The sequence below is a fragment of the Heloderma suspectum genome, chromosome W (genome assembly GCF_057233095.1).
Source record: "Heloderma suspectum isolate Gila_16-S chromosome W, 16-S_ref, whole genome shotgun sequence".
Taxonomy (NCBI): domain Eukaryota; kingdom Metazoa; phylum Chordata; class Lepidosauria; order Squamata; family Helodermatidae; genus Heloderma; species Heloderma suspectum.
This window is the reverse complement of record NC_139475.1, coordinates 63,476,868-63,492,310: the sequence shown is the minus strand read 5'-3', so window position 1 is coordinate 63,492,310 and position 15,443 is coordinate 63,476,868. Positions and strand designations below refer to the sequence as shown.

Sequence of the window (15,443 nt, the reverse complement as noted above, 5' to 3'; positions counted from 1 at the left end):
TATATATATATATATATATATATATATATAAATATATATCATTTTTTCTCAGGGGTGGGAAGAGGAGCTGCATCTGTGTCTTTAGCTGCAAGCTCCCCTCCCCCCCACAACATTCCCCACTCCTGCTCTGTAAGCTCCTCAAGGGCAGAGACCTTCCCTTTTTCCTTTCACCTCCTGCTGCTGAGAACTTGATAGTTTATTTTTATTTATATATATATATATATATAAAAATAAATATATATCATTTTTTCTCAGGGGTGGGAAGAGGAGCTGCATCTGTGTCTTTAGCCGCAAGCTCCCCTCCCCGCCACAACATTCCCCACTCCTGCTCTGTAAGCTCCTCGGGGCAGAGAGTTCGCCTTTTCCTTCTGCTCCTCCTTTCTCCTCCTGCAAGAAAACGATGTTTTTTTCTTCAGGGAGGAGGGGGAGGAACTGTTTCGCTATTTCTAGCAGCAGCAGCGCACTGCCCCATCCGCTCCATCCCCCACTCCCACTCTGTAAGCTCCTCGAGAGCTCGCCTTTTCCTTCTGCTCCTCCTCTCGCCTCCTGCTGCGGCTGACTTGATCACCCTGCAAAAAAAAAGATTTTTTCACCAGACAGGAGGAGGAGCAGTGGCGGCGGCGGCGGATGGCGGGGAGCCGCTGCTCTGTCTTTATAAGCAGCAGCGAGCTCCCCGCACCCCAAGTTCCCCTCCCCTCGATGACATCAGCCCGAGAGGCCGCGCGCTGTTGTGTGCAGTTTACGGAGCCGGTCACCCCGACGACGGGGGCGCCCCAGAGGGGGGCTGGGGGAGTAGCCCACACACATTGCCCCGCCCCCCGTGCAAAGCAGCTTTCTTTTTTTTTGTCCCCCCCCCCGCCTTCCCAGACGTCATCGGCAGCCAATGGGAGGCACGAGCGGTGAGCTCATCGGGCCGTCGGAGGGTATAAAGAAGCGGCTCTCGGGCAGGCGAGCGCAGGAAACAAGCGTGGAGGCAGCCCCAAAGCAAGCGCGGCACGGATTTGGCGGCGGCCGTCGGTGCGTAGCCCTCCGCGCCCCCTCCCGACGCCTCGAGGCTCTGCGCAGCGGGCGCACAACGAGGACCCCCGCGCCCTCTCCAAAGCTCCGGCGCGCGCCCCGCCGGGGGCCGTCCCTCGCCGCGCCGCCTCCCGCGGGGGGAGGAGGATGGAAATTCCGTTCTACCACGACGATGTGTTGATCGCCTTGGCGGCGGCGGCGGCAGCGGCCCCTTCCCCCGCAAGCAACCCCAGCGGCGCCCTGGCGCAGCCCTTCCCCGACGGCGGCATGATGAAGAAAGACGCGCTCACCCTGGCGCTGGGCGAGCTGAAGGCGCCCCCCGGGGGCGGCCACGGCGGCGCCTCGGCGGCGCAGCAGGGCGAGGGCCAGGGCCAGGCGCCGCTGGCTTCCCCGGACCTGGGCCTCCTCAAGCTGGCGTCGCCGGAGCTCGAGCGCCTCATCATCCAGTCCAACGGCTTGGTGACCACCACGCCGACCAGCGGCGGCGCCCAGTTCCATTACCCCAAGGGCGGCGGCGGCGCCGCAGGAGGCGGCGCCGCCCCGGACGAGCAGGAGTTTGCCGCCGGCTTCGTCAAGGCGCTGGAGGACCTGCACAACCAGAGCCAGCAGTTGGGCGGCGGCGAGGGCCCCGTCGGGGGCGCGTTGCCCCCCGCCGCCAGCCTGGCCCCGCCGGCGCCCGTCGAGCCGCCGGTGTACGCCAACCTGAGCACGTTCGCCGGCGCCTACTCGACGGAGGGGCCCTTCCAGGCGCACCCGCGGCTGCACCCGCCGCCGCCGCTAAAGGACGAGCCGCAGATCGTGCCCGAGGTGGCCAGCTTCGGCGACAGCAGCCCGCCGCTGTCGCCTATCGACATGGACACGCAGGAGCGCATCAAGGCCGAGCGCAAGCGGCTGCGCAACCGCATCGCCGCCTCCAAGTGCCGGCGGCGCAAGCTGGAGCGCATCTCGCGCCTGGAGGAGAAGGTCAAGAGCCTCAAGACGCAGAACACGGAGCTGGCCTCGACGGCCAGCCTTCTGCGCGAGCAGGTGGCCCAGCTCAAGCAGAAGGTGCTCAGCCACGTCAACAGCGGCTGCCAGCTCCTGCCCCAGCAGCAGCCGCCCCCCCACCAGGTGCCGGCCTACTGAGCGCCCCTCCCCCGACATGCGGCCCCTGGACGGCGGGGAAGGCCCGGCCCGGCCGGGCGCCCGCTCTGGGCCCGGGGGAGGCGGAGGGAGAAGCGGAGGGCGCTCCTCTCCCTCCGGGAAGGGGGGGGCTGCCCTCCCTCTCAGCTGCGAAGGTGGCCCCCCCCGCGTCGGACAGAAATCAGGCGGCGGGGAGGTGGATCGCTCGACAGCGCACGCGAGGACTTCAGGGGGGCGCGTGCCCCAGACTGCCCGAGAGGGGAGAGACCCCCGCCCGGGGGAAGTGGGGGGCCCCTTCGGAGAGGAACGACACTCGTGGGGGGATGGACGAGCGAGCGCCCTGCATCGAGGTCTGTGTTTTTGAAGCGACTCCAGACACTTATTGCAGACCCCCCCCCCCAGGGGGGGGGTCCTTTGGAGCCTCTCGGCCCCTCCCCCGACCCACCGCTGGTCCCGATTCTTTGGGATTGGGCCCGAGACTCTGGCCTGGACCTCGCCCAGGCAGCCTGCGTTTTTGTCTCCCCCCCCCCCCAACACACTCTTCCACGAACCATTTCCTTTCCTCTACCGTATTTATGTTAATATTGGAACCTGCCCTTTTGTTTGGGGAGAGGGGGCTTCTCTCATTTTATTTTTTGCCATAGCTGTCTATCTCATCACATTCCACGGTGCAGTAAAATCCTGTGCAGGAGTTGGAAAAAAAACCACACAAAAAGAAGTCTGGTCTGTTTTTTGCAAAAGGGATGGGTGGTGGTGGTGTCTTTCTCTCCCTCTGCCCTCCTTTCTTTTAAGGTGAGGCCTCTGAACCTGAAATTGTATGCCTGGCATGCCCTCTGGTGCCTGTCCTAGGAACTGAACCTCCTAGACATGGGTGGGGGGAGTGCATTTTAAAAAGGGTATTGTAGCCTTGGGAAAAGGGCAGCTAAAATGATCTGGGGGTTGGAGCAACTCCCCCCTACCCCCCATGAGGGAAGGTTGCAAAAGCTGGGGCTGTTTAGCTTAGAAAAGAAGTGAGACGTGATTGAGGTGTATAAAATGATGCCTGGTGTGGAGAAAGTGGAGAGGGTGACATTTTCCTCCCTCTCTCATAACTCTAGAACCCAAATGGGTTGTCCCATGAAGCTGAATGGTGGGAAATTCAGGACCAATCAAAGGAAGGACTCCTTCACACAGGGCAGACTTAAGCTGTGGAACTCTCTGCTGCAAGACAGTGATCTCCACCCGTTTGGATGGCTTTAAAAGGATTAGACAAATTCCTGGATGAGGAGAAGGCTATTGAAGGCTACAGATGCAATGAATATGGACTTGAGCACGCTCCGGGAGAGAGCGGAGGACAGGAAGGCCTGGCGTGCTATGGTCCATGGGGTCACGAAGAGTCGGACACGACTGAACGACTCAACAACAACAACAAAGTCCTCATGGCTATATGCTACGTGCAGTATTGGAGGCAGCATGCCTATGTGCACCAGTTGCTGGAGTTCATGGGTGGACGGGGCTGTTGCACTACTGTCCGGCTTGTGGGTTTTCCATTGGGGCAGCTGGTTGGCCAGTGGGAGAGTAGAATGCTGGACTAGATGGACCCTGGGTCTGATCCAGCAGGGCTCTTCTGAGGTTTTTATTCATTCGGGAATTGGCGTGTGTGCCATTTGCTACATGTTTCTGTGCTTTGGCATCTCTCTGTGTCACCTTGTTGCTCATGGTCTGATCCAGTCATTATGGTCTCCTCTAGAGAGGGTGCTGGTTATATGTTTACAACCCCCCCTCCAAAACTTTATAGGGAGATGCCTGTCCCACAAACATACCTGTTTCTCAGGCTGTACCTTCCGTGTTTGCCTCTTTACCTTTGCTTGTCCTGCAAATGGCTGGCTGGGGGATTCTGGGAGTTGTAGCCGAAACACCTCTGGAGGGCACCAGGCTGGGGAAAAGGCTGGCGTAGCAGGATCAGGCCCCCAAGCAGTGACAGAAGAGGGGTTTAGAGCAGGAAGTGGTGTGGGGGCGATGCTTCACGCTAGCTGTGAGCGCCTGTGGTGCGCTCAACCGGGACAGAGCAAATGTTATTTATCCACGGTTTATCCTCCTGTCCCAGAGTGGCAAGCTGGCAGCCCTTTGGACGTTGCTGAATTCTGACCAACAGTTGAGGATGATGTATGAGTCCCAGCAAAGGGAGGGTTATGGCATCCCCTACCTCTGTTCCAGCCATTGTAGAGAACCTCAAAACAGTTCTGCTCCTTGGCTGGTTTAGTTGATGCCTTTTGAACCTTGCAAACAGGCACATGAAGGCATTTGCATGCTGTGTCCTCAGCTCAGGAAAACATGCCCCTGAACGTGGAGGGTTCAGCACCTGTCGCTGAATCTGTTTCCCATTAATTTCTGAAAATGTCCAAGTACTGGTGGTCTTGTGGTGGGCTGTTTCCTGCACTGATGGTTTGGGAGGCGGATTGGACCCTGGAAGTCTCTTCCAGCTCTGTGACTATTTACATTTATTAGTTGCCAGTCGGTCAGGTCCTCTAAGCAATGTGGAAACTAGGTCAACCCAAAAAACGACAGCCTGATAATGTAACGAAACAATACAACGATATCGTAAGGTGGTACGACAGCAGTACAGAGAAGAAAGAGCTGGGGAGAGGGACAACGATCCAAGGGTTAAATATAAAATAAATGCTGTCAAAGTAGAGACTGGAGCAGATGTCTCTGACTTGGGTCGTTCCAGATGTGTTAGACTGCAAGATTTCTGGAGGGCACCAGGCTAGACTAACGTAACAATATGACAAGCTTGATCAACAGTGAGCTTTTACAAAACATTTCAGATGTTTAAGACTATTCAGTAATACCCCTAAAATGTTACTACCTACTTGAACAAGAAGATGCCCAAACAATGTTGAGGTAGTCACCTAGGGAGAGCTTTCCACAACCATAGGGGCTCCGTACTTCAGAGAAGGGGGGCATTTTGCAAAGGGGCTTTGTTAATTAACTTTCATTTCTCTTAACCCCTGTCTATCCCGTCTCTTCTTTCCAAAGAGTTCTAGGCAGCTCAGGACAGTTAAAAACAACGCTCCAGTTTAGAACATAATGTAACGCATAAAATCTTAAGGCACGCATGAGGAGGTAATGCTGAGCACTAGTAACTTGACTCTAGAGCTGAGATCCAAAATTCTATCTGCTCAATAGCACAGGTTTTGTCCAGGTTTGGATTTGTGGGCTGCAATCCAAATTTAAACAGGGTTTTTCTTGGTGCTGATGGTGGGGAAATTGACCAGGATGTTGGAAAAGCAAGCATAGGTATCCTTAAAATGAACCAGTTTGGGACAAAATGGGAATGTAAATGTAAAATCCAATTTGGCAAGTGCTCTTGAGTTCTGTTGTGCTCCTGCTGGGGCAGGGGTGGACATTTTGTGCCCCTCTAGATGTTTTTGGACAGGAGTTTTAGGCCAACACATCTGGAGGGCTGTAAGTGGCCCAGCCCTGTTCTTGGGTCAACTTTTCCAACCTGTCATTCCTGTGAGCTCTCTTAATTGATAGCTGTTAAATCTTTGATCATTTAGGGGCCCTTCAGAAGACAGAAGAGTTTCTCTTTTAGACCAGGACTGAGCAAAAACTAGATTCCCAGATGTTTCGTAGTTCAACTCCCAGCATTCCTGACGATTGGTTGGGCTGATGGGAGTTGAAGTCCCTCCAAAACTGGGGATCTACCTTCTGCCCAACTCTGTTACAGACCAGCCCAGACTCCTGGCCTGCTGCCCTCCAGGGGTGTTGGACTGACTGGGGGATAATGGGAGTTGTAGTCCAACAGCTCAGGTTGGGGAAGGCTGGGCTAGGGGAGAACTGTGGTCTGATCCAGTGAGGTGCTTCAGGTTTTTAGGATTATCTGTGCCTATTCACATTTCCACGTACTATTTCCATGTGCTCAGACTGCCATGGTAGTCTGAGTACTAGAATCAAGATCAGCAGCGGGGCGAGGCAACCACCTTCCTGAGCTTTCCAGAGGTATCTTATCTGGGTTGGACCCAGAATGTGACGCTAGAGGGCGGATGTCTGGTCTGATCCAGCCAAGGTCTGTTTCTGAACATGAACCTCGTTTGAGCCCAAGGTTGTCCATGGGGTGTGTGAAAAAAGGCCCCTGGTCAGTCAGTCAATTTCTATGACATTCAGGGCACAATCCTATGCATGTTTAGACAGAAGAAAGCCCTACAACTCTCAGCACTCCCCAGCCATTATGGGAACTGTAGGACCTTTTTCTGCCTAAATATGCATAGGATTGCACTCAGAACTAATGGGTTCAGTCTGTCTCCTGCACACTCGAACAGGATGATGGTTTCAGCCACTTGTCCCTCTGTTTCTTTGTGCTTCATTGGTGGCGCAAGCTGTCTAAAGAGGCAATCTCTCCTGCGATGGAGTGGAATGCCTCTCCTGAAACGCCCCCTGCAGTTTTTTGAATCCTGTACAATATAAAAAATGCTTAATTTAAAAAAATATCTTTCTGCCTGATGACTCTGGGGCGCTTCCCTAGCTCAACAGGAGGCTTTTAAACCCTGCCACATTTCCTCCACTTGTCCTCCTCTCACTTGTCTGTGAGTGTGAGTGCTTTGAAAGCGGGGACCTCTCCATTTTGACTGTGTAGCACTGTGCTTTTAGAGGGTTGGTCCCTTGCAGCAAAACCGGCAGAGTCTTGTAACACCTTACAGACTTAACAAATTAATTCTGGCCTGAAAGCATCTGCCAAAATAAATGTGTTAGTCTTGAAACCACCACCACCACACTGTTTTTTTGATATTTCCAGGCAGCTTTTCTATCCCCCCAAAAGGCCTTCAGAGTGGCTTAGGGTGCGATCCTATGCATGTTTAGACAGAGAAAGTCCAGCAACTCTCAGCATGCCCTGGTCAGGGGCATGTTGGGAGCTGTAGGACATCTTTTCCGTCTAAACATGCATAGGATTGCACCTTTACAAATTGTAGAAAAATCTCCCAAAATGCTGTCAAAACCCAGTATACGAATTTAAAAGGCAAAGCAAAAAATCACTCTGCAAAAATCCCAGTGGCAATACAGGGAACGATGAACATTAGTCCAGTTGCAGGACTACAACTCTCACCATCCTTTGCCATCAGCCATGGTGGCCAAGATTGATGGGAGACAGTCCAGCAACATCAGGAGGGCTAAAGTTTCCCCACTCCTGCAGTAAACAAAAATCATCCTGAAGACAAAAAGGGGGGAAATAGAAATGCAGTAGAAATGCCACAATGATGACAACAACCCCTAGATAGATAGATAGATAGATAGATAGATAGATAGATAGATAGATAGATAGATAAATTTTATCTATCTATCTATTTCGTTTCTATACCACCTGACAGCCAAAGCTCTCTGGGCGGTTCATAAAAATTAAAACCCAAAAGTGCTGGATAAAATGATATAAAATATGAAAGTATTAAAACCACAGTATAACAATACAAATAAAACTTTGCAGCAATGCAGAGATTTAAAACACCAAAGCTAAAAGGTTAGGGAGCTAAAATACTGGGAGAATAAAAAGGTCTTCAGCTGGAGCCAGAAGGGATACAACGCAGGTGCCAGGTGAGCCTCTCTAGGGAGCTCATTCCACAGCTAGGGAGCCACAGCAGAAAAGGCCCTCTTCCTGGCAGTCACCCACCTCACTTCCTTTGGCAGGGGGTCCCAGAGAAGGACTGCTGAGGATGATCTTAGGGTCCAGGCAGGTACAAAACAAAATACATCAGGGCCAAGATGGGAGTTGCAATCTAGCACATGGGGAAGACATCAGGTTCCAGCCTCAACTTGAACTGTTGGCTACAGCGGGATCCTCTTCAAGGGCAGCCCCACCATAGAATGCAGTGCAGTAGTGTAGACATGACATAAGGCATGTGCCAGGCAGCTGGAGTTACCTTCTCCAGAAATGGCCATAGCTGGCACAGCAGCCAAAGCTAGTCAAATGACATCCTGTGATGGAGCTGTTCTATGGACCATCAGTGGTGTTGTAGCACCAGGGCTCATGGGGTTTAAGCCCTGGGACTTTTTTTATTAGCAGGGAGGCTGTCACCTGCCACTAGGGATGTCAGAGAATTCTGCCATGGATCTTGGTGAGGCCAAATGCCAGTGCATTCAGCCCCCCAAAATCCGTGGCGGAATGAAGCCCCCCTCCCCCCCACCCTGGGAAATGGGCCTGGAACGGAGCACCTACCTGCTGCCGTCTGTGCTGACTTGCGAATGGCGGCCACATCTGCGGCCACCATTCGCTTCTTCCATATAGCCATGATAGGCTATGTAAATACTTACGTAGCCTATCACGGCTAACGCAGGGATGCCATTTGCGTTTGCTGTTTGCTCCCCCCCCTGTGATAGGCTACGTAAATATTTACGTAGCCTATCACGGCAAAATACAGGGACGCAAATGGCAGCCGCCATTTGTGTCCCTGCAGGCTGCCCAGAGGCCAGATGTCTGGCTGTGGGCGGCCCCGGCTAGCAGCTCTGCGGAATCTGTGTGGAGCGGAGCTGGCTGGAGAGAATTTCAGGGGGAGGGATGGAGCACCTCCCCCCCACCTCAAATGTCACCCTTTGAAAAGGTAAATGACTTCTGTACATCCCTACCTGCCACCCCCCACAGACTTCCCTCAGCCCCCCTTCCTTGGTAAAAGTCCTGCTCCTGCTGGAGATGAAAACTGGATCTGGATCAACAGAGCTTCCATAGTTCTTTTGCTCTTCTTGGGTGGTGTGGTTCAAGAGGCTATCGTGGTGAGCGCATGCACATCAAAACCACTCCGTCACTGCGGGACATGTTCCTGATGGCTTGCCAGGATGACATTTCTTGCCCTCATCCAGTCCGTTACTGACTTCGTTCAGCACTTCAATGGCCTCCCTGTAATGGTTTGGAAAATGGGGGGTGGTGGGTTATCTGCATATTTAATTTTCCCCCAAACATGCACATTTACAGATGTTGTGTGCTGGAGTTTGCCTCCTTGTCTGCAAAAGTCCATCCTGCGGGGACCATTTTATTCCCCCCCCCGCTTTTCTGTTTTCCACCCCACTCTAAAAGCCTGAAATGCCGCTCCAAAAGCTCAGTAACTGGCAGCAAGAGCTTTAAGCGCAAATATGTAGGGGTTCTGGCCGCACCCTTTTGTTTTGGGAACCGCCCCTTTGGCCTTTAACCTGGCCCACCACTGGGATGTGGCCTGCAAAAGCCTCTCCAAAATTCTATTGGGCTGAATGGGTTTTGGCATTCCTGCTAGAAATAAAACTTTGTGTTTCAGATTTGCCGTAACAGGTTGCCTTAAAATTCATCTGAGATCTTAAATTGCAGCGAGGGGGGACAACCTGGAGGCATGTGACTGGCTGGCCACATCTGATTGGACAGCAACAGCCGCCAGTGAGCCTCTTCCCCCCACACGTGTGTAGAACAGCTAGCAGCAGGAGCAATCTATCTGAGCAATGAAACCATAGCGGATTTAAACCCGGAACAGGTGAAATATTTACAGCATTTTTGTGCCGCTCTTCAGCCAAAGAGAATCTCTGGGAATGGCTTACAAAGCTTAATCACCAGTCGGTCCCTGACCTCAGGTTTACAGTCTAAAAGACACCACACAAAAGGAAAAGGGGTTGGGAGGGAAGAGGGGGGAAAAGCAGTTCGTTTGTTCTTTCTTTCAAACATTTGTATCCCACCCTATATCATTAAGATCTCAGGGCAGCGTGCAGATAAAATCAATTTAAACAGTATAAAATCCATTTAAACAATTGTGCTCAGTTTCCACCTTCAGATCTCTCCTTCGTTCCCTCAAAGTTGAATGTGCCACTAACTTTTATACAGGGATGGTTTCTTTCTTTGTCTTTTATGTCCCATCCTTCCGAAACAAAAAACCCCAAAACTTCCCCAGGATGGCTTAGAAAAAATGTAATGATGCAGTAAACATAAAATTAAAAGCACTCGAGTGCAGAAACTTTGAGATACTTTTCTGGTTGCTCAGTTTTCATTTTGTTTTGTTTACAGGATGTCTAGTCTGCCTTTCTAAAATTCAGGCCAGGCAGCTTACAAATGCCACAACGGCAAATGATAAAAGTGCTGAGAACAAAACCGACTGCACCAGAAGCTTCAAAGCAGGCAGGGATCCATTTGTTGCTTGTTTGGGATGAGCACAGGTTCCTTCCACATGCTATCTATCTCCCTGTGTGGGATGTTAGAATGTAAGCTCCTAGGGGCAGAAGCCACTATACACAAGATGGGGCAGTGACCTTTTGGTTGCTACAAGACTGATACTACAATACTGGAAGGATAAAAGCTCACCACCTATATAACGCAATGGACTGAAGACTTAACAACGCCAGCAACTCTTGAAAGAGTGGCATATAGGCGTAACTTGCAGATGGACTTACAGTATATGTGGATATCTGGTCTGCTTTTACTGAAGTTTACGTGCAACCTATTTCTCTATTTTTCTTCCTAGAATATTATAATATTTGAAACTGACTTGCTGGTCTATGACTGTCATAAGAGTGACTGATATTTGAAACAGAGGATTTTAGAATACGTTGTTATATTTTTAATTTTTTTGGTTTTTTTATGTCTTTCATTTGTTTTGCTTTGTTAAAACCCACAATAAAAAAAATGGGAGAGAAAAAAGATGGTGCCATCGTAAGAAATGCTAATATACGTCCTCTCCAAGAAAGAAAGAGCCTTCTTGAGAGAGATGGACTAGAGCTGTGCACAAATGACCCCTCAAAATTCTCCACGCTCTTCATGAGCAGAGAAATTGGGGGGAACATTTCACTGCTTTTCTCCAGTTGGAGGAGAAATTCTCCAACAGTTTCTTCCAGGTTGGGCTCACCACTGGCAAGGGTTATGGCACAACTTTTCTTTTTTCCTAAGGGGTTTTGTTTTTTGCACAATTTCCCATACCTAGCATTGTTCCGGGGCGTGGTGGAGGGGTGGAAGGAAGACAAAACCCACCCAAAATGTGGAAGAACATTGCAGGAACTTCTGCAAAGTCGCCTTTTATTTCTAGGGCAGGTTAGAAAAGATAACTCTCAGGACTTGTCTGAGAAAAATGTCTTCTGAGAAATTTTGGATCAACGCTAGTCATTCTTTGGGACTCCGCTCCCTTGCCAGGATCTTCCAAACATTATGTTTCTTAGGGGTGATGTGGATATGTCTTGTCTTGAACACAGCACAGAGAGATGGCTGTGCAATGAAAGACAGAGTGCTCGTGCGCACTCCTCACCCACCTCTTAAGTAAGGGAAGCACCAGAACCCTGAACCCGACCCATGAGAATTTCTCCAAAATGTCTGCTCCTTCGAATTTCTTTTTGAAAGCAATTTTTTTGTCTATCAAATTAAATGAGAATGGTTGAAAATAATGTGGAGGGAATTTCCAGCACACTCCTTCATGGATCACTGCCTTGTGGCGAAGGGGCTTGCGTAACTCAGTGAAGCTATAAGCTATGCCGTGCAGGGCCACCCAAGACGGACAGGTCATGGCGGACAGTTCTGACAAAATGTGGTCCACTGGAGAAGGAAATGGCAACCCACTCCAGTATTCCTGCCAAAAACCCCCCATGGAATGTATCCCAAGGCTAAAAGAGATGACGCCGGAAGATGAGCCCCTCAGGTTGGAAGGTGTCCAATATACTACTGGGGAAGAGCAGAGGGAATTTCCAAGTAGCGCCAGAAAGAGTGAAGCGGCTGGGCCAAAGCCGAAAGGACACTCAGCTGTGGATGTGTCTGGTGGTGAAAAGAAAATCTGATGCTGTAAAGAACAGTATTGTTTAGGAACCTGGAATGTCAGATCAATGAATCAAGGTAAGCTGGAGGTGGTCAAACATGAGATGGCAAGACTGAACATTGACATCTTGGGAATCAGCGAACTAAAAGCATGGGCGAATTTAATTCAGTGACCATTATATCTACTACTGTGGGCAAGAATCCCTTAGAAGAAATGGAGTAGCACTCATAGTCAACAAAAGGGTGGGAAAAGCAGTACTGGGGTACAATCTCAAAAACGACAGAATGATCTCAGTACGAATCCAAGGCAAACCATTCAACATCACAGTAATTCAAGTCTATGCCCCAACCACTGAGGCCGAAGAAGCTGAGGTTGATTGTGTCAGGGTGGACACTGAGCCCATAGAATCCCAGAGTAGTTCTGATTCTGAGGAAGAGCAGTCGCTCCTGGGAGAGGAGCGCGCTCCTCTTTCCCAGGACCAACAGCTGACGGAGATTCCTCCCACCAGCATTCCTAGTTTAGTTAGCAGTCCAGGGAGTGACCGAGCACAGATAGCAGACTTAGTGGATGCGCGACGCAGATGCAGAGAGCGGCGCCAGATGGAGGGCGCAGAAAGGAGGCGAAGTGCCAGGTTGGCGCGCAAACAACGGCTGCGCCCAGAGCCTCCAAGGGAAAAGGGGAGGGACTCTCCCTAGTCCTTAAGTTCAGGGGTCTGCCAATAATTCCCTTTCAAATGGGGACCAACTGTTCCAACTTAGGGCATAGGTACTGTGCTGCTCAGATCTAGTTGCAAATGGTAGAGTTGTTAAGTGTAAAAGAAGAATAAAGCTTTGAAAGGAATCCCTTTGTCTGTGTCTGGACTTGGCTACTGGTTTAGACAGAGAGAGACCTCCAAGGAGCCCTTGACAGATCGGTTCTATGAAGACCTACAACACCTTCTAGAACTAACACACAAAAAAGATGTCCTTTTCATCATAGGGGATTGGAATGCCAAAGTAGGTAGTCAAGAAATCACCGGGATAACAGGCAAGCATGGCCTTGGTGTACAAAATGAAGCAGGACAAAGGCTAATAGAGTTCTGCCAAGAGAACACGCTGATCATAGCAAACACTCTTTTCCAACAGCACAAGAGGCGACTCTACACATGGACATCACCAGATGGTCAATATTGAAATCAGATTGGTTATGTACTTTGTAGCCAAAGATGGAGAAGCTCCATACAGTCAGTAAAAACAAGACCTGGAGTGGACTGTGGCTCAGATCATGAGCTGCTTCTTGCAAAATTTCGGCTTAAATTGAAGAACGTAAGGAAAACCACTAAACCATTCAGGTATGACCTAAATCATATCCCTTATGAATATACAGTGGAGGTGAGGAATAGATTTCAGGGATTAGACCTGATAGACAGAGTGCCTGAGGAACTATGGACGGAGGTCCGTAACATTGTTCAGGAGGCAGCAACGAAATCCATCCCAAAGCAGAAGAAATGCAAGAAAGCCAAGTGGCTGTCTGAGGAGGCTTTACAAGTCGCTGAGGAAAGAAGGGAAGCGAAAAACAAGGGAGAAAGAAACAATATATCCAACTGAATGCAGAGTTCCAGAGAATAGCAAGGAGAGACAAGAAGGCCTTCTTAAATGAACAGTGCAAAGAAATCGAGGAAAACAATAGAATGGGAAAGACTAGAGATCACGAAGAAAATCGGAGATCTCAAGGGAACGTTTTGTGCAAAGACGGGCATGATAAAGGACAAAGAAGGCAGGGACCTAACAGAAGCAGATGAGATTAAGAAGAGGTGGAAAGAATACACAGAAGAACTATACAGGAAAGATCTGAATGTCCCTGACAGCCATGATAGTGCGGTCACTGAACTTGAACTTGCTTTATTTTCAGCTCAGTGGTAAAACACCTGCTTTGCACACAGATGTTCTCTGGTTCAGTCTCTGGCATCTCCCCCACCTGAAACACTGGAGAGCCACTGCCACTCAGTGTTGACAGCTGCCATGTCTTTAAGGAATAAGGCAGGGTCCCTACGTTCTTGATGAGATTAAGAAGAGGTGGAAAGAATACACAGAAGAACTATACAGGAAAGATCTGAATGTCCCTGACAGCCATGATAGTGCGGTCACTGAACTTGAGCCGGACATCCTCGAGAGTGAAGTCAAGTGGGCCTCAGGAAGCATTACTAACAACAAAGCTAGCGGAGATGACAGTCTTCCAGCTGAGCTATTTAAGATCCTAAAAGATGATGCTGTTGAAGTGCTGCACTCAGTATGCCAACAAATTTGGAACACTCAGCAATGGCCGCAAGACTAGAAAAGGTCAGTTTACATTCCAATTCCAAAGAAGGGCAACGCCAAAGAGTGTTCAAACTACCGCACAATTGCGCTCATTTCACATGCCAGCAAGGTGATGCTCAAAATTCTACAAGCTAGGCCTCAGCAGTACGTGAACTGCGAACTGCCGGAAGTACAAGCTGGGTTTCGAAGAGGCAGAGGAGCTAGAGATCAAATCGCCAACATTCGCTGGATCATGGAGAAAGCAAGAGAATTCCAGAAAAACGTCTATTTCTGCTTCATTGACCACACTACAGCCTTTGTGTGGATCACAACAAACTGTGGCAAATTCTGAAAGTGATGGGAGTACCAGACCACCTTACCTGTCTCCTGAGAAACCTGTACGAGGGTCAAGAAGCAACAGTAAGAACCGGACACGAAACAACAGATTGGTTCAAAATTGGGAAAGGAGTACGACAAGGCTGTATATTGTCGCCCTGCTTATTTAACTTATATGCAGAGTACATCATGAGAAACGCCGGGTTGGATGAATCACAGGTCGGAATTAAGATTGCCGGGAGAATTATCAACAACCTCAGATACGCAGACGATACCACCCTAATGGCAGAAAGCGAAGAAGATCTAAAGAGCCTCTTGTTGAGGGTGAAAGTGGAGAGTGCAAAAGCTGGTTTGAAACTCAACATTAAAAAACCTAAGATCATGGCATCTGGCCCCATCACGTCCTGGTATATAGAAGGGGAAGAAATGGAAGCAGTGACAGATTTTACTTTCTTGGGCTCCAAGATCACTGCAGACGGTGACTGTAGCCATGAAATTAAAAGACACTTGCTCCTTGGGAGGAAAGCTATGGCAAACCTAGACGGCATAGTAAGAAGCAGAGACATGACCTTGCCGCCAAAGGTCCGTCTAATCAAAGCTATGGTTTTCCCAGTAGCAACGTATGGCTGTGAGAGCTGGACTATAAGGAAGGCTGAGCGCCGAAGAATCGATGCTTTCGAACTGTGGTGCTGGAGAAGACTCTTACGAGTCCCCTGGACTGCAAGGAGGTCCAATCATTCCATCCTAAAGGAAATCAACCCTGAGTGCTCATTGGAAGGACAGATAATGAAGCTGAAGCTCAAATATTTTGGCCACCTAATGCGAAGAGAAAACTCCCTGGAAAAGACCCTGATGCTGGGAAAGATTGAAGGCAAAAGGAGAAGGGGACGGAAGAGGATGAGATGGCTGGATAGCATCACCGATGCAATGAATATGGACTTGCGCACACTCCGGGAGAGAGCGCAGGACAGAA

At 50.1% G+C, this 15,443-nt stretch overlaps 1 protein-coding gene across 2 annotated transcripts; it reads left to right on the top strand.

The window, feature by feature from the left end:
• The first annotated feature begins 951 nt into the window (after positions 1 to 951).
• On the top strand, positions 952 to 11,793 carry LOC146334080 (transcription factor JunD-like). Of its 2 annotated transcripts, none has more exons than XM_084825391.1 (2): positions 952 to 2,489; positions 3,237 to 11,793. In XM_084825391.1, exon 1 carries the CDS (start codon positions 1,165 to 1,167, stop codon positions 2,140 to 2,142), a length of 978 nt encoding a protein of 325 aa, XP_084681517.1. In that variant the 5' UTR covers positions 952 to 1,164; the 3' UTR covers positions 2,143 to 2,489; positions 3,237 to 11,793. The 2 variants fall into 2 exon arrangements, with proteins under 2 accessions (XP_084681517.1, XP_084681516.1); XM_084825390.1 differs by having other exon boundaries at positions 952 to 2,931.
• Positions 11,794 to 15,443: the final 3,650 nt, after the last annotated feature.